General features: G+C 46.7%; 1 protein-coding gene across 1 annotated transcript in view; it reads right to left on the bottom strand.

Annotated features, from left to right (window-relative positions):
- HDAC7 (histone deacetylase 7) overlaps positions 1–17054 on the bottom strand; it is a 158141-nt gene extending 141087 nt beyond the window's left edge. Inside the window, exon 1 of the mRNA XM_048490014.1 lies at positions 16606–17054. Coding sequence (XP_048345971.1) covers positions 16606–16744 — 139 coding nt within the window. The 5' untranslated portion in view covers positions 16745–17054. The remainder of the gene's footprint in view (positions 1–16605) is intronic.
- Between the last annotated feature and the right edge of the window lie 1711 nt (positions 17055–18765).

Raw genomic sequence — 18765 nt, 5'->3', positions numbered from 1 at the left:
GTTATTCTAATAGGAACTGATATTCTCTTCACTGATGAAAATCTGTAAATTACCCAGCTAAGGGGCAAGTTCCATGCAATAGTGTTTAAAATTCATAGCACCAAATAGACTTAACTTTGTGAATTCCAATTGATTGTATTAATTTTACAATATTGTTATAGCTTTACTCACTGTAATTTCATATAGGTATAAGTATCTTTGATTTTATATATATTAAGCTGTATATTGTATTTAGTAGCAAATTTTGGTCCTTGACAGTAATAAAGTATTCATTCATTCATTCTCTGAGCCAGAATTCTCACTTTACATACAGAAGGCCCCATGTTCAACCCTGGCTGCCTCCAACTTAAAAAAGGATTTCAGGTAGTAGGATTGGAGTCAGAGGTGTACCGGGGGGGATGGCACCTGGGGCAACACCTGCTCTAGAGTGCCCCCCATGCTCCCCTTACCCAAGTTGCCAGGACCCAGCGTCAGCTACTGCCACCCCCCGACCTCCATCAGAGCAGAGGCCGCACCTGTCTTGCTCTGGGGGATGGGCCCGCGGCTTGCCAAGTTGCCAGTTCTGGGTCCCAGCAACTTGACAAGCCGTGGGCCTGCTGGTCCGGGCACCCCTGGAGTGAGGGAGGTGCAGCCGCTTGCAAAAGAGGGACATGTGCAAGCTCCCAGCTTGAACACATGGGGAGGGGCACGATTTTGCACCCCCACATGATCTACTGGGTGATGCCCGGGGTCAATTGACCCCCCCTCCCATTTCCCTCTGGGAGATAAGCCCCTGATTGGAATCCTTGCAGATCTGCAGCCAAACAGCAAAAGAAGAGCACCATGTCAATAGACCAAACAGTGCTTTGCATTCATTAAGAGGAACCTTACACATTTAACATGCCGGTAATAGGGACTCCAGGAAGAAACGTGCTGTGGGCATTTAACACACATTAAAGCAGTAGCTTTAACAGCAACAGGAGGGAACATTGTTCAAATTAGCAGGGCTTCCCTCCTGGAGCAGATGTTTACTCCCATCCCCATCAAGCATCCATCTTTCTGCAGATGACAATTGGAGAATCAGTTAAATGGACTGGGGGCGGGGAGAGGTCCATGAGTTATCGTCTCCCGCAAAACATAGGACTGCCTGCAATTTAATAGCCAAAACTAGCATTGCCTGTATCCTCAACAGCTGCCAAGGTTGGAGCATTAAGAACAGATTTGCAACATCTGAGCATAGCATTGTGGCTGGGCAGTTTGCCATGTTCTGCATTTGAATAAGACATTTAGTTGCCGTTTTGGTTTTTTAAAGTCTGGGAAAAATAATTGAGGGAGGGGGGAAATCCTATCATTAACTTACCACTCCTCTGAGTAAAGTTCATTTATTTATTTAGAAAAAATTTCATACCCCACCAGGAGCTGACTCCAGCTTGAAGCTTTCCTCTAATCTAAGAAGACTTCCTCCAACTTCCTGTTGGAGGAGAGATGCTTAAATTGGATGAAGGCTTCTTAGAGGAAGCACACTTGGAGGATGCTTGGATTCACTCCATTGAGCACGTGTAAAGTGCTGTCAAATCACAACTGACTTCCAGCAAACCCACAGGGTTTCAAGGCAAGAGATGTGTTCGGAGGTGGTTTGCCATTTCCTGCCTCTGCATGGGCTGAGACGATTCTGAGAAAACTGTAACAGGCCCAAGGTGACCCAGCTCCACTACTGGCTTTTAAATGTAAAACTTTATCCCCTTCCCTTACAGCAGTCCTTTGCACTTTGGGATTAGTGTTCCTAGCCGGAAACTTGACATGGATGTCCGACACACAGCGAAAGAGAGGACTCCAAACACAAACCACGGAAAAATACAGTGTGGTTAGACTCACACAATCCTATGCAAAGTTAAAACAGTCTAAACCTATTGATTTCCATGAATTCAAACTGGACTGACTCTGCATAAGATTTAATCTTAAATCTGCTTTTGGAGGAGGTGTAATGACCCTGTACTTTTCTTATTCCATGAGACCTACCAAAATAACCAAACTGTGACATCCCGGTAACGCATGAGAAGCCCTGCAGACTTTCTGCACCCTGCCAGCATTTGCATCAGAACTTAAAGGAAGTTTTAGCAGGCTGGCACTCTTCAAAAACAGCTCGTCCCATCAGTGATGGGACAAGAACTTTCTCTCTGCAATTACATTTTCTACATGGCCCACACTGGTGTGTTTCAACCATGCCCCCAAAACATCAGCCTCCCACTGATCTTTGACATTTTTAATATCCAGCCTCGGGAAGAATCTGGAGCAGCTTTGGCCACTATTTTGTACCATTTTTGCTTGGTTGTGTAATGTTATACTCTTGACATGTTGACAGTTGTTTGTTAGGTTTTTTTTAAAGCCAGCTTTAAAATTGTTATAATAAACCAATGCTCTTCAAGTCACTGTTTTTCCAGCCATTATCATTGCATGGTCATGAGTGATTTCCCCGGTCCACTACGAATCAATTTATTTTACAATTTCTCAACTGACCAACGGCTTAGGTCGCTTTCTGTTCTCTTTTGCAACTCATAAGACTGTAAGTCCAGGATGGGATGATCATCATGCACAGGAATGGAGTCCCACACTGCAAGAGCTGCTCCCCTTCCCAATGCCATTTGGACCCTGGACGGAGGTCATCTGATGAACATCTTGTTCATTATTATGTTCCTACCAGCACAGAAAGAGCCGGGGGTGTGAGTGCGCGTGGGTGTGTGTGTGTGTGTGTGTGTGTGTGTGTGTGTGTGTGTGTGTGTCACAACACAAGCTGATCCTCAGCCTTGGAAGGCGTCAACCCAGCCTAAAATTCCACCCAGCAAACACCTGGGACTGGCAAGGCCATTCCCTGCACGTGACTATCCTGCCAATGTGGCAGCCTCAGGATCTCCTTTATAAAGGCTCCCAATGAGGATCAGATGAGTCTCAGAAGGGATTTAATCCCCAATAGATTCACCCTGCTTTTGCAAAAGCTGATGGAGGGACGTTGCTTTACATCCAAACAAATGTTCATTCTTCACCTACTTCCTTGGCTTGGAGCCACTGAGTCTGATGATCCTGTAGAAAAGAGATGAAAGTTTGAAGTGTATATGTGTCTCTGTGTGTGTGTGTGTGGGGGGGAATTATATCTCTCCAAATATGACTGGGGGAGAATGTTCTCCCTTCCTCCCAACACTCAAAAACTAGAAAAATGGCGGAGGAAAGAAAATCGAAATCAAAACCTATATATTTTTCCACATCACCAACACTACAAGGTTTTGTCCGGATGGCAGCTGTTATACTCATATGGAACAGGTGGAGGCAGGGGGAGATTGAAAATACATTTTTAAAAAAGATAAATTTCAGATGGGTAGCCCTGTTAGCCATGTTGTAGGTAAAAGAATTCTCACAGCATCTTCGAAACTAACACATTTATTACGACATAAACTTTCATGGACTAGTGTACTTTGAGTAGATGGATTTTGGCCCTCAAAATTTCAAATCACATTAACACATGACCACTGCTTCCAGTTCCATGGAAGCTCATTGGGCAACCTTGGACCAATCACTCTCTTTCAGCCTAACCGACCTCACAGGGTCATTGTGAGGACAAAAGGAAGAACATGGATGTTACTCTGGTCTCTTCCAGGGAAAGGAGGAATATAAGTGTACTAGATATGATGCATTTCTAACCACAGACAAAGACCAGCTTCAGAAAATAGAACGTGGTCAGGAAAATGGTTTGGGGGCTCAAAAAGATGTCTTGGGCTCCCAAGCTTCTTTTTGTCTTGCATACAGACTCCAATCCTGCTTCTGAGCTTCAGTTTGCAGTGACCTCCAGACCAGTACAGCCTCACCCCCAGACCATTATTTAAAACCATGCTTTGCAAGCCACACCCCATAATTATAGTTTTCCAAGTCCAATATCACTGCAAACTGGCTAGAGATGGCAGAGGAAGGCACATATACAGGTTGGGAGAGGAAGGGGCAGATGCAACCGTTTGGAATAATCCTCCACATAGCTCAACCACTGATTCTGTTTATTAAAAAGAATGCAACTGCCGTCCAAGGTCACTTTTCTTGCCACAAATCCTGCATGACTAGTCATGTCACTGACAGATTTAACTGTATCGGGGCTCTCTTGCCACAACAGACATTTCTCTAGGAAAGTCTGCACCCTCCAAAGGCACCTAAAAGTTTCAGACATTAATTAATGTTTATTTCGAGGGAACTAATGGGGTTTTTTTGTATGAAAAGACTGAGCCTGAATCATTCTCCTGCCTCCAAAGCCTGAAGTTGATTGTCCAGAAGTAGAAATACACTTCAAGCTGTTTCTAAATGGGCATTCCACCATCATTCCGCCCCTTCAAAAAAGCAGAAAGTTCTGAAAACGTGGACATTTCAACCTCTCTAGGGCACCATGATAGCAGCCCCTACAAAATTAGCTTCCTTAGTTTTCCCAGTAACCTAGAATATTGACCCGCCGGGAACAGCCACACCAGGGTTTTTGTGTGTGTCTGTGTGTGAGTGTTTTTTAACTTTTATTTTGAACAAGCGTTGTTTATGTTCTCCGGTGCCTCCGAAGAGTATTCAAATACATCCCAGCAAAAAAGGCAGCTGGTGTGCTCAGGTAGTTCTCCAATCTATTACAGAGGCTATAAATAGCTGCTGGAACCCAGCTGCCCAGCTGCTAATGGCTCTTGGAAAACTATCAAACACCTTGAAGGGGCGGTGCAGACCAGTAATAGGTTAACCCTTAGTAGGACCCACTGTAGAGACAGCATGCACCTGGGAAGCAGAACATGATGAGGGACAGCTTCTTTATCAAAGGAGCTTGGGGCAGGGGTGACTGTAGGTGAGAGAATAGAACTGGAAGAATAGATCATATACTAGCCTCCAGGTGAAAAACACTGACGATCAGGCCTGCAGATCCCACTGAATCCAACTCACCCCGTCTGGGGGAAATCATGCCTTATTTCTGCTTTGTCTTTCCTGGTTTCTGGGTCAAAGGCTGGCATCGTATCTCCTCTTTTTTACTAAATCCAAGTTGAGTCAGGAAGTTGAGATATATGTGGACAGAGCAGGGTAAATACAGGATAGGATTTGTTAAACTTTGGGCCTACACGGAATACTTCCCACAGTGTCCTGATTGCTAAGGTCCCCAAGGAATCCAGGATATGTTCTAGGGCACTCGCTCATATATACATGGAAGCCAAAACTCCCTCTTGCCCGTCAGAAGGCCCAATGGTACCAAGGCAGGAGAAGATCTTACCTGGCCAGTGAAACACCCCCCCCCCCCGGCCTCCAAAGATGATGCAACTGAACAGCTGCCTAGACAGGGAGTGACTCTCCTAGGCAGAGGCCTACCGAGAATTTTCCTGGTGACTTTTACAGACAGTCCATTCAAATCTGATACAAAGCTCAGAACACATCCAGGCTCCCCTTATATCTTCATGTCGTAGGGAATGATGGATCCTTCTGGATGGGCGCTCTCTGCCTCTGGCTGCTCGTCTGCCATTACTCATCGATTTATCAGTGAATGGTGAGCAGCCTCCAAGGAATGCCATGGGTTCCTGGTACATGTTGGGACAGGGAAAGAATGTCTTGTAAGAGTGTGGATATAAACGGAAAAGGGGGGAGGGGGGACAGGTTGCCATTGCCTCCAGCAAAAAGACAAGTCCACAGCTAGGTTTTTAAACCATGCTGTGGTCTTTTAGCCTCAATGTTTGATAACAGCATTGCACATGTATAAATAGCTATTTACCTACCTGCCCAGGTTGAATAGGGTTGCCAACCTCCAAGTGACACCTAGAGATGTCCCACTATTACACTCATCTCCAGACGATCAATTGCAGAACCCCTGGAGAAAACAGCAGCATCGGAGGGTGGATTGTATTGCATTATACCAGGGGTGGCCAACCTATGGCGCTTCAGATGTCCATGGACTACAATTCCCATCAGCCCCTGCCAGCATGGCCATGGGCTGATGGGAATTGTAGTTCATGAACAACTGGAGCGCCATAGGTTGGCCACCCCTGCATTATACCCTGATGAGGTCCCTTCCCAACCCTGCCCTCCTCAGGCTCCACCGTCAAAATCTCCAGGTATTTCCCAACCCAGAGCTGGAAACTCTAAGGATGAGTAAGAATTGCTTCCAGGTGAACTGCATACAACGTTTTTGTAAACTGGAAGTGAATGGATTCTCCCACCTCCTTGCCCAAGATGCAGATATGGCTCATTGGTGTATTTGAGTAAGACATGGGTGGGTGTGTATGTGTGTGTTGTAGATTAATAACTTGTAGGAGCTATCTGGAAGGCTGTTATAATGCAACGGGGGGAGTATGGGGGGCAGGGGGAGACAGAGCAACAAGATGATTGGCTCAAAAACAAGATGAAGTGGAAAACCTTTTTCAGACATGGGGGAAATCATGTGATGGAGTGTTTTGCTGTGAAAGAAAGAAACCATTTTCTGACTCTAATTTGCTGGAAAATCAGCATATCAGATGATCCCCCCCCCCCCCCCCGTGGATGATTTCAGCCATTAATTTCCTCGTGCCATCTTCTGCCCCAACAATCTAAATTGCTATGATCAACTTTAAAATGCTGGCTGTTGGTCTGGCTAGCATAATCTACAAGTCTTATATGAACAGGCAGCAAATGGCTGACCAACTGATTTCTTATGCGATGGGAAGACCCTGCCTCTTGGAAAGACGAAACTCACCCTGCCTCTTGGAAAGACGAAACTCATTGAAAAGCTGGAAAATGTATGCTTGTATATGGATACGATGCTAAATCAAGGCTCATGGGTAGACCTGTGTGTGCTCAGGAGCAAACAAAACTGACAGATGCTTAAAGTGCCTCAGCTCTTTGTAAGTTGCCCTCATAACCTTTGTGGCTGAGGATTGGGTTTGGGTATCTAAAATAAACAAGCGAATAAGCACTGCACACAGGAACAGACAATGGGTACAGGACAGGAAGCAGTACTGATATGTAGTATCCCCACCACCACCACACACAGAGACAGGTCTACTTCTAGTTTCGAGAGACTAGCACCTCCCCTTCCAACTCAGCATTGTGGGGTGACAATTGAAGAATACACTGGAACTTGATTCTCAGTGAATGTCTATCTAGGACATTTTGATTTCACCTTTCTTCCAAGAAATGGTATACACAGTTTCCCTCATGTTATCCTTACAACAACCTTGACAGTCCCAGAGCATGTGAGTGGACTCACTTAGCAAGCATCACGGCAGTATAGGGAACGGTACCTGAGTCTCCTACCCAGCAGTGCTCACTCCAGGGTTCACAGAGAAACAGTCACAATTACCATCAACCACAAAAGACACATGAATACTTTAATGTCCTATGGGCCACCCTAAACACACTTTTTTGTTATCAGGTCACAATGTATGGTCACCCCTTGGTGTTTTCAAGGCAAGAGATGTTCTGAGATGGTCTGCCACTGCCTGCCTCTTTATAGAGACCATGGACTTTCTTTTCTGGTCTGCCACCCAAATACCGACCAGAGTTGAGCCTGCTTAGTTTTTGAGATCTGACGACATCGGGCTAGCCTGGGCTATTCAGATCAGAGCAAACACAGACATACAATAACACAATTAAATATCTAACTATAAATGCTAACCAATACTGTGAGTGCTGCCCCTATCCAGGTAGTCTCAATTCCTCGTGACCAGTCAGCACAATAACAGAAGCTGAAAACTATAGAGTTCTTTGCTCAAAAGGCCTTTATTTCCATTTCAAACAGTTACATTCCTCCCCACATCTCTCCTACCAACCACCCTGGGCTTCTCCCTCTGTCCTGCTCAAAAGGTTTTTCTGCTCCAGGCTATTAATAGCTGGCAGGCTGTCAGTCAAGACCTGCCAGTTTGGGATTGCCTCCCTGCAGTGCACTTGGCCCTCCCCCCAATTGCAGCCTGGTATGAGGTGTGTGAGCCTTGCCCAACTGAAAGGCTGAGGTCTACTGATTACAACCTGGTCAGGGCTGTGTCAGCCCTGCCCTGCAGAAGTGCTGAGGCTGGCTCCTCCTGCTCAAACCTTCGGACCAGTTCCCTGCAGCTTCTCCTGGCTTCTGGCTTCCACAAGGGACCTTTGTTCGCTGGCAAGTCAGGAGGCAGGGTTGCAAGTTGCAGGGGGTCCTGCTGTCTGCAGGTGGGTGTCCAAGAAAAGCAGGGGTGTGAGGAGCACTGCTGGGTGTTGGAAGGCAGCACTGTCTCTGGATAAAAATCTAGTTATAAATGTAAATATCTAATGATACATAACTATAAAATCTTGCTATAAAAGTCAAAGTACCAACTCAAGGCTACTGAGAATGGGGAACTGTCTCAGGCCACTACCATTGAGACTCAGCCAGCCCCTCACTCTACCTTCTCCCCTGCAGCTAAGATGGCTAAGTGAGATAGCCAAAGTGCCCAGGGGAGAGGAAGCTGACCATGGAGAAAGGGCAGTGTCACAATTTAAAGTGTCACAGGTAAATCACAGAAGAAAGGGAGGGTGAAAGAGCAGGATGACAGAGTAGGGTGATCGGTTGATAGTGCAGAGGGACTGTGAAGGGTTTTGTTGAGAGAGAGGGGAGGCTGGAAGTTGAGGAAAAATGAGGCTGAAGGAAGGAAAGAAATAGACAGCAGTGTGATGTTAAACAGTAGGGAGAACACTGCAGGGGGCTGATGGCCCTTGGGGTGTCTTCCAACTCTATGATTCTATGAACAGATTTCTGACTAGAGCCCTTCCTAATGTCATATGAAGTCAAACCGTCAAAATAAATAATTAGAATACACATGGAAGATGTTGGGAAACCAAAAGTGAGCCAAATTCTAATACTGTCACACAGAAAAGAGTGGAATGAGTGGAAGAGACTAGTACCTTAGAAAGGGTGGGTCACCTCAACCAGAAGTTATTGCTTCCCATTGTTTCGTTCACTGTAGAAATTAGATATATCACCCCTTATAACCATTAAGCTAAAGAAAATGTAAAAAATTTAATTTGTTCAAATTAATTGGGAAGCTTACACCACAATCTTATGAGAGTTTCTTCCACAGGACCACACAGCCCTTCAAAAATGCTTTACTGCTCATTAATTTCCTGGATAAAAGAACGCTGGATTATACGGAGACTATATAACCTGAAGGAATGGAAATTTAAGCAATTTTATATTTTTTGTCTTTTAATTAAATCTAGGTACTCAAGAGAGGTTAGTTAAATAAAAGTTAAGATAAATGGTAAAACTGTTTCAGTAGGTCCGAATGAGAAGTCATATAAATACAGATGCATATAGGAAAATGTGGAATGTTATGTATTGTTATATGTTAATGGATAAATCATAAACTGTAAAAAAATTGATACTATGTAATGCTTTTTAACGAATGGAATAATAAACTTACACTAATCTAAATGCTTTACTGCTCAGTCACTTTATTTTAGGAGAAATTGAAAAGAGGTTTGCAATTAAATTCCTGATGGCAGCGATATAGACTTTAAAAAGAAAGGAAAAAATGAACAGTATTTTGCACATATATTTATTTACAAAGAAATAAGAAAGTGGTCATCGCAGGCATTACAACCACTTTACTTCCCCGTGCGCGCGCGCACACACACATACTCTGAGGTCAGCTTGTTTTTTCCTTGGCCGCAAGCATAAGCACAGGGGCTGTTGGAGAGGTTAGGTCCTTAACTGCCATGGCTGGTACAGAGCTTGCATCTCAGGACCAGGGGCGTACCGCCCAGGGGGACAAATGCAGTCAAATGTCCCCGGGCTGCAGCCATTTAGTCATATGGGGGTGGAAAATTGCCCCCCATGCCCCTCCTCCTTCCTCCGGGTCCATACACTGACTTCAAGACCTGGAGCAAAAAAAGTTGTTTGGTCGTGGAGGGGAGGAGGGTGGCTGCCCATATGGGGTGGGGTGGGGTGAGGGGCGGAAAACTCAGATTTTGCACCAAGCTACATTTTCCCTAGATACGCCTCTGCTCAGGGCAGCTTATTTATTCTCCACTGGAGACTATTTCATGGTAGCAGCCACCTACTGACCAAGCCCCACTGAGCAATGACTTTATTCACTCTTCTGAAACATGTGACGAGATACAATATTGGGGAACAGTGCTCAAAAGAGCCAAAGGTGGCATGTCAAAGAGCCACATGCAGACCCCGAGTATCCCTGCTCTACCTGCTACACCACACTGTCTCTCCAGAACACAAGATTGAGCTGGGCCACCATACAACAAGCACCAGACAAAATGGGAGAAAACTCACACATTATCTAAAAATCAGCAGGTAGAGAAATACCCAAACAGGAAGCTCTGAGGTACTCCCCTTTTGCTTCAAAATCTCAGTAAAACGGTTCTTGGATATTTTAACCCTTTGTGATTTACCCATGATGAAAGCAGAGTTTTTTGTTGTTCTCGCTGCATACTAGATTTCCTACTCTTGCAGAGCATACAACCTACACATCCTCTGGCTATTAATATCAGCGCTGAATAAAATGATTACGAAACAGGAACGTGAACAGAGTTTTCCACTGTTTTGCCTGTACTCAGCAATGCTTGCAAAGGGCTTAGGAAACTGAGCTGCCAGCATCCCATTGCGCATACGCTACCCGACACTCAGAGGTCTCCTCTGACCCTAAACCGACTCCTTGCAATTACGAACCAGGATGCCAAACTTCTTGCTGCTCTGAGTCCCACAAGGCAACTGCAGACACAACACAGAGCGGGAGCTTCTGACGTATTTTCCTCAAGGAATCACTATGACAATAGAATTCCCCAGCTTCTCCAGAACTAAAACTCATCTGTTAAGGCACACGGATCTAGCAGCCTAGACTTAATATGCGCAAAGCCATGTTTATGTATATTGGCCACATTTACAAGGGAGCATCTCATGGACCTCTGACAACTCAAGTGCACTACAACTCTTGCACTCAGCGCCTGCCTGCGTTCTGTTTTAAAAATTTAAAAAGTACTGAAAGTGAGTGGGGGGAATGGTGCGAGATTTAGCCAATCCGAATGCAGGAAACGGAGGCTGCCCGCAGGTGTGTGGAAGAGACTGCGGAAGAGCTCTCGGTGCTTATGGGAAAGCCCCGGGCTCGTGAGGAACCAGCTGGGGATTCCCACATCAGCCCTGACTTGAGTGGGCAGCCATGGGGAGCTACAAGGAGGGTGAGAACCCCCGCAGCAGGTAAGCTCCCAAATATGCCATTTTGAAAGTGAAAAAACAGCCTGTGTTTCCACTGCCCCTTCCCAGGAAAACAGTCTTCTGACTACAGGGGGAAAATGCCAAGGGTCTGGACGCAGGCAGCGTGACGTCATCAGCAGGCACCCAGCCCAAGAGAGGGTTAAAGGCTGCCTCAGGTGAGACTGGAGGGATAGCGCAAAGAATGGGAGATCTGCTGAAAACAGCAAGAAGCATCCCATGCTGCTATCAGGAAGCATTTCAGTGGACTATCGTGGATCACAGCTGACCTCATGATTCCTCCCCTGTCATGAAACCAATTCCACAGTCTAGATAGTCCTTAAGGATGGACAGGCCTATGGATAACACCACCATCTGTGGAGCAAAGGGTATTCACACGAGAGCTGCTAAGGCCCGGGTAAGGATGGGGGATCCCCCGACACTTGGTCCCACCGCCTGCCGCAGTGGGAGAATTTTTTAAGCAGCCTACATAGCAGAAGTGATGAAGTGTCACTCTAGGAATCACCAGGAACTCTATTATTTCTGGACATTCCTAGAGCTACCCTGTCTGGCAACCTGTCTCACACCTACATGCATCTAGAAACAGTAGGTTTCCTTACCTTTTCCTATTCAGACCTACCTATCCAGGCACAAGCCAATAAAATAAGACACAGATCCACTTCTGCTTCCGTGCAGCAAAATCTTGAGGACCCTTTTGGGAGGCCCACTGAAATGAGAGACCGTCTTCTGTGGCTGTTTGCTACCCTCCCCCTCGTGCATCTTGTGGCAATTGTGTGGGAAAAAGGAAAGGCAGCAGGTGCAGCTTGCCATACAGAGACAAAAGCTGCACCCCCCTGCAGAGACTGCCTTTTATACACAACTGTGCGCAGGCAACGTCATCCTTTGCAACTGGTCATTCAGTTTGATGCTTACAATTGTACAGTACCATCAGCTCCATGCATGAACGCACCCTATGGTGTTCCCTTTGAGTCTGGAAGCCAGAAACATTAATCTAGCGAAAAAGGCATGGGGAAGAGCTGGGAGAAAGAACACACAGAGCAGTTATAAACCCTCTTTGTCCAGAATTGAGGAAAGGCCTCTGTATGTAAAAAGTAAATTTGTCTAGGCTTTAAGATCATATGAATCACTGCCCATCTCCCACCTGGATCAAACCAAAGATTCTTCTAATCCAATATTATGTTCTCACACAACAGCTAGACAGAGGCTTCCAGAAATTCTACAAGCAGAGCATGAAAGCAATAAGGTCCCCTCCAAAACATTGTACTGTTGGCTCCTCTCAAAAATGGTAGCCAATGGCTACCAAAAACAGCACCTGGTAGAAATTTTTCTTCTTCACAAGTCAGAAAAGGAACAAGAGGGGAGGCCTGTCCTCAAAGGCCCAGGCTAGCCCAGTCTAATTAGATCTTGAAGGCTAAGAAGGGTTGAGCACCAAGACAGGAAGTGACAAACCACTTCTGATTGCCTCTTGCCCTGCAAACCCTACAGCAGGGGTGTCCAACTCTGGCGCTTCAGATGCTCTTGGACTACAATTTCCATTAGCCAATTGGCCATGCCAGCAGGGGCTGATGGAAATTATAGTCCATGAACATTTGAAGTCCCAGAGTTGGGCACCCCTGCTCTACAGGGTCACCACAAGCCAGCTTAATGGCTTAATGGCAATTTCCAGCACTACAAAAGGGGACAGGCCATTGCTCAATGGCCGAAACACTTGCTTTGCACATAGAAGTTGCTGGTCCAGCAGTCCCTGATGTTTACAGTTAAATGGATGGAGTAGCTGGTGATGGGAAAGTCCTCCACCAGAGACCCTTGACAGCTGTTGCTGGTCAGAATTGGCAAGGCAGACCCTGATAGACCATGTGTCTGAGTCAATATAAGGCAAGTTTGTGTCTTCAATATGCGTTCCAGAGAGCTCTCGAGAGTTATTTGCAAGCCTTAAGCAATGTAAACAAATCTGAGCTACCCAGCATCCAGGGACATCCCGAATAGATAGAACCCATCTGCTAGAATTGAAACCCTGGATATGTTGGGTGACCTATGCAAAACCCTTAAGGCTTAAAGGCTCTTGTTCCCTGCTTTTTATTTCCCCGCTGCACATCAGGTGGCGTGGCAAATAGGAAACATTGAAGTATACAGAGAAGCACCGCTGAAGCCAAGGAGGGCTGGAAGTCTTCCAAGAAATCTCTCCTACGAGGTTTCCAGACCAAAGAGCTTAGAACAACCCAGATCTAGAAAGAAAGGCTTTCTCGCAGCCCACAGGGAAGGGAAGTGCAGCTTTACTAAAGACCAAAACAAAGTTTCCTACACTGGGCATGAAAGGTGGGGATGAACCACCACTAAATAAGGGGAAAGCAAAGGAGGCCAGATGTTTTACGTTCTGTGGAGCCACTGGCTGTATTATTTTAGGGTTCAACATTGTATACAGAACTACCAAAAGAAGGAAAACAGAACCCTCCATGTGTCCGTTTAGGGTGGACTTCTTGGAATTGCCTTCAATAATCCCTGAAAAATCAATTTTCCATTGAAGGGCAGCAGAAAAACAAATAAATAAATGTGTGTATCACATGAACTAGAAGATGACAAGAGAGCTACCCACATTACTAAGTATATCATTGATGAAAGCCAACAGCAACAACTACCCAGTATGTACATTTCCTCAATTGAAATAAGACTCTGGGTCCATTTAGCCCCATACCCTTCTGCTTTGGCTCTTTCTAAGATCTCTCTCTCTCTTTCTCCCTTCAGTCAGTTGTTCATTACAGTCAGGGACCAGCAGCATAAAGTATACATTAGGAAAAAAAACATTTACAGAAAACCACTACATACAACAGTATAATAATAATAAGTCTATTTTGTTAAATCAACACTGAACCACAATAGACTCTGGCAGCTGCACAGAATTTAGCAACTCTATCAGCGTTTCCACAGTTAACATCTGCTAGAAGAACAGAAGTATACCATTCCACTGATCTTCCAGAGATTTCTTTTTTGGAGGTGGGGAGGAGATAGGGATGATAAATGAATATCTGAGATCATTGTAGAAACAGGGAAGGGGTGTTCCTCACTAGCTTACCTGGGATCCTTTGAATTGAATTGGACAATTTAACCTGAGATCTGTGCGCAAAGCATGTGCTCTAACACTTAACTCTGGCCGTGTTCCCTTCACGGTACAGACTATGAAAAGGAAAGATTGTGAAGTATCTACAGAAAGGAAATCAAACCACCTCTCTCCCTAAGAATCTTCTTCCATCACACATCCGGTATAACATGCAGCCCAAAGTCCTCCTCACAAAGAGGTCCTCTGCACATTTCAAGAGCCCTTGATTTAGAACACTGAGCAAAATCAAACAGTCTCTACCTTGAAAATCCATGACAACCCAACAAAACATCACACTTCTCTTCTACTGGATGTGTTCATGCCGCCTACCAAAGGCTAAAGCTTATTGACTTTGCTTCTGAACCAAGTGATTAAAAGTCAAGTACCCGGGCAACCCAAGCGCGCACACACACACACACACTTATAAAGGCTGTTATGACAGATTCTTCTAAGATCCCTCTGTACACCACACAAAGACTGAAAGACTGCGATTAAATACACACACACACCCACAAGAGGACCTCTGACAACTCCAGTGCACTACAAATAAGCTCTTGACATTTGAAACCTTTTCCCTTTCAGAGTCACATTAGAATAAATGTTCTCATCTTTCAAGATGAGTCTAACATGCACACATGCAAGTTTTAAAGGTAAACGTACAATCCTATGCAGTTACTCATTTTTTAACTGAGCTACCTTGAACCATGAAGAAAGGTGGGATATAAATGTTTTCATAAGCAAACAAACCCAATGATCTTAGATGGTTTGGACTGAAGTTAGCAGCATCAGGCTGAGATCTCTACAGGTCTCAAAAGCTAAGGAGGGTGGCCCCGGGCCTAGATAGTACTTGGATGGGAGACAACCAAGGAAGTCCAGGATTGCTCTCCAGGATAGGCAAAGCAAACCACCTCCGAATGCCTCGTCTTGAGCACCCTACAGGATTGTTGTAAATTGGCCGCAACTTGGCTGCACTTCCCACCTCCCAACAGCATCAGGCAGCACCATTAACAACGCAGCCTTCAGCAGAGTTGTGCCCTTTCCAAGCCTACCAAATTCAATGGGCTTCAAGTGGAGTAACTCTGTTTAGGATGGCACTGGAAATAGTAAATCCATTGAGAAAGCTGGCGACTGCTTAATGCCCATTTACATTGCCACCTTGCCTACTAAAAAGGGGGAAAGTTAACATTTTATTTAACCAGGGCCTATTTCTATTTTAAATTAATCTTAGCTTCATTCTAGCCCTCTGCTGAGCATTCCTCCCTCCATTAACATCTGCCCCAGCAGTCATGCACCTCCCATTCCCACCCGTGGAGGGGTTCGAACTCAATTGCTGGCTTGCCAAAGCAAGTAGGACCTGGCATGGAGCATTCTCTCGAGGTCCCTGAGAGCTCTGCCGGATTAAAACAACCCTGGTCCCCTTGCTAACTGCTATTCAAGACTCCTCAATAAATAAGCTTTGATTCTTCAAGTCATAGCCTATTACAAATAGACACAAGAGGCACACCAGAGGCACATTAAATCTAAAAAGCTAGGAACAGGGTCAAACTTCGGGCTCCAGCCAGGTCCAAGACAGCAGCCATCCTTAAGCCCCTGTCCTTCTGTCAACAAAAATAATAAGCATATTCCAGACATCCCTCTGTCAAAAACACAACAGAGAGCATTGTCAAAAGAGTCAGACAGCTCGAAATTACAACATAACTGTGAAACAAGTCTCGCAGACCAAGTGGCTGGGGAATTAGATAGTGGGAACAGATCAGCCCCAGATGGCTCGAGCAAACGAGCCAAGCCACATTTTACTGAATAGAAGACAGCAACAAGCACAGGAAAAAAAAAACATCAGGATCACTCTGCGGAGGAGTGGAGAGAGCGGGTTTCTAGATCTACAGAAACTTTCCTCCATCTAGAGGAGAGCCAGGCAGGGAGTAGAACGAGGGGGATAGGAGGGAACCCCGTTGAGGGCGAGCGAGTCACTCCCTGACCCTGGGATCCACTCAACCTTCAATGCGTAAAAGTATTCGCAGGACGAGACTTCCCAATCGTCCTCCCCGCAAGACACACGCGCGCACACCCCTCCGGTCCTCTGAGCTCCTCGCAGCCTGGTAGCATGAAAGCCTTCGCCCAGCCCGCCTCCTTTCCCTTGCCAGGCCGAGTCACGCGGCGAAGGAAAAGAAAGGGTTTCGCTTGGCCCGGCGGCCTCGCCTTGCTCCCCATCGCTGCGCCGACGCTGCACAGGCGACTCTCCTCCTCCCCGGCTCCCTCGCCAGGACGCAACCTCTCCTCCTCCTCCTCCCGTCCGGTCCCGGTGCTGCTGCCCGGCCGTCACGTCTCTTACCTTGGCCGCAGGCGCCGATCTCGCCGGCCGGGCTCACGCCCTTCTCCTCCTCCTCCTCTGCCGCTCGCCCTGTAAGTCCATCTGCGGGGAACAGAGAATCGGAGTTGGTGGTGCCCGACGCGGGGTGCAGCCCTGGCATGGAGAGCCCCGGCCGGCTGCCTCTCCGCACAGCCCCCGGTGCCGCTCACAGCCGACGGGCAGGCAGAGCTCCACCCGGGGCCATGAGGCTGCGCGGGACAAGAGGCTCAGCAGAGGGATCCGGCAGCCAGCCCTGCCGGCTCCATCACTCCATCGCCGCCGCGCCGGGCGGATCCACCTGCGCCCTGCCTGCCCTGCCCCGCTTCTCCAAGCGCGCACGCCCCCAGCTACGGGCGCGCCCGGGCCTGGCCACGGGGGAGGAGTCCGCCGGGGGAGCCGGAGAGAAAAGAAAGGATCCCGCTCGGAGGAGGGAGGGGGAAAGCGGCATTGTTCGCCAGACGCGCTCGCCATTGGCCCGGCCCTCAGCCAATCGCGAGAGCGCACCGGGGAAAGTTGCCGATCCGAAGCGCTCCATCTGCTGCTCGGGCGCTCTGGCCAGGGAGCCGCTCGGCGAGCCAATCCGGAGCGCGGCCGGGCCCGCCCCGAACTTCCGTTCTCGGGCGATCGGAGTTAGATCCTTTAAGACTAGGATTTAGGAAGGGGGCGCTCTGGTTAAAGATGCGCTGTAAGAGCGCGCTCTTGTGCGGAAACCCCCCTCTGGTGTGCAGCTGCAAAATGAAAGCAAGATTCCAGCAATTGCTAGGGTTTCCAGCTGCGGGGTGGGAGATTCCTGGAAAGGGGGTGGAGGTAGACTCTTGGGAAGAACCTCCGTGAGGAGACATAGTGCCATTGAGGTCACACACACCCCCACCCAGGGGTAGGCCCCGGGGGGACTTACATCTATAGTCTGGAAATCAGCTCTAGTTCGAGGAGATTTATCACTTACTCCAGGATAATTTTTATGACTTAGAATTATGCAGAGTAACTCCATTGAAATCATTTAAATGTTGTGTTCAATTCAGAACAATTTTGGTGATGGGGAGGGGTGGAACTATTCACTGCTGATTCCAAACTGGATAACATTGGGTTGTTTGTATTTTCGAAGGCTTTCACAGCCGGATTCAACTGGTTGTTGTGGGTTTTCCCAGCTGTGTGGCCGTGCTCTGGTAGATCTTGTTCCTAACATTTCACCTGCATCTGTGGCTGGCATCTTCAGAGGCGTATCACAGAGGGAAGTCTGTTACACACTGTGATACACCTCTGAAGATGCCAGCCACAGATGCAGGCAAAATGTTAGGAACAAGATCTATCAGACCACGGTCACATAGCCTGGAAAACCCACAAAAACCAATTGGGTTGTTTGTTTATTTTAGTTAATTTATACCCAGGTTTTCTCCCCAGTGGGGACCCAAAGTAGCTTACATCATTCTCCTCTCCTCCATTTTAATCTCACAACAGCCCTGTGAGGTAGATCAGTCAGAGAGGATGGAACTGGCCCAAGGTCCCCCAGCAGGGGAGTTTCATGGCAGAGCAGGGATTCTAACCTTGCCATCTGTTCTTATCTATTTTATCTAGTTATATGGACCTTTTTTTGAATGATTTGTACAGAGATTACATTGCTGGTCCTTCGAGGGAGGACGGGTTATAAATGTAAAGTAATAAATTAATAAAATAAAATAACTTGGGCCTTCTAGATTTTAGTCTAACACTCTTAAGCACGACACCATTTGTCATTTGTGTGAAGTCCCAGCCTGAATCTATGGAAATGAATAATCTGGAGTAAATCTGCATAAGATTGCAATGTATACTGGTTGTTGTGGGCTTTCTGGGCTGCGTGGCCATGGTCTGGTAGATCGTGATCCTAACACTTCACCTGCATCTGTGGCTGGCATCTTCAGAGGATCATTAGAATCTTCAGGGGATCATTAGAAAAGGAATTGATAATAAAACTGCAAAGATTGTCATGCCCTTATATAAAGCAGTGGTGCGACCGCACTTGGAGTACTGTGTCCAGTTCTGGTCGCCGCATCTCAAAAAGGATATTGAGGAGATAGAAAAAGTGCAGAGAAGGGCAACAAGGATGATTGAGGGACTGGAGCACCTTCCCTATGAGGAGAGGCTGCAGCGTTTGGGACTCTTTAG

The sequence above is a fragment of the Sphaerodactylus townsendi genome, linkage group LG03, assembly GCF_021028975.2.
Source record: "Sphaerodactylus townsendi isolate TG3544 linkage group LG03, MPM_Stown_v2.3, whole genome shotgun sequence".
Lineage (NCBI taxonomy): Eukaryota > Metazoa > Chordata > Lepidosauria > Squamata > Sphaerodactylidae > Sphaerodactylus > Sphaerodactylus townsendi.
This window is presented reverse-complemented; position numbering and strand designations above follow the sequence as displayed.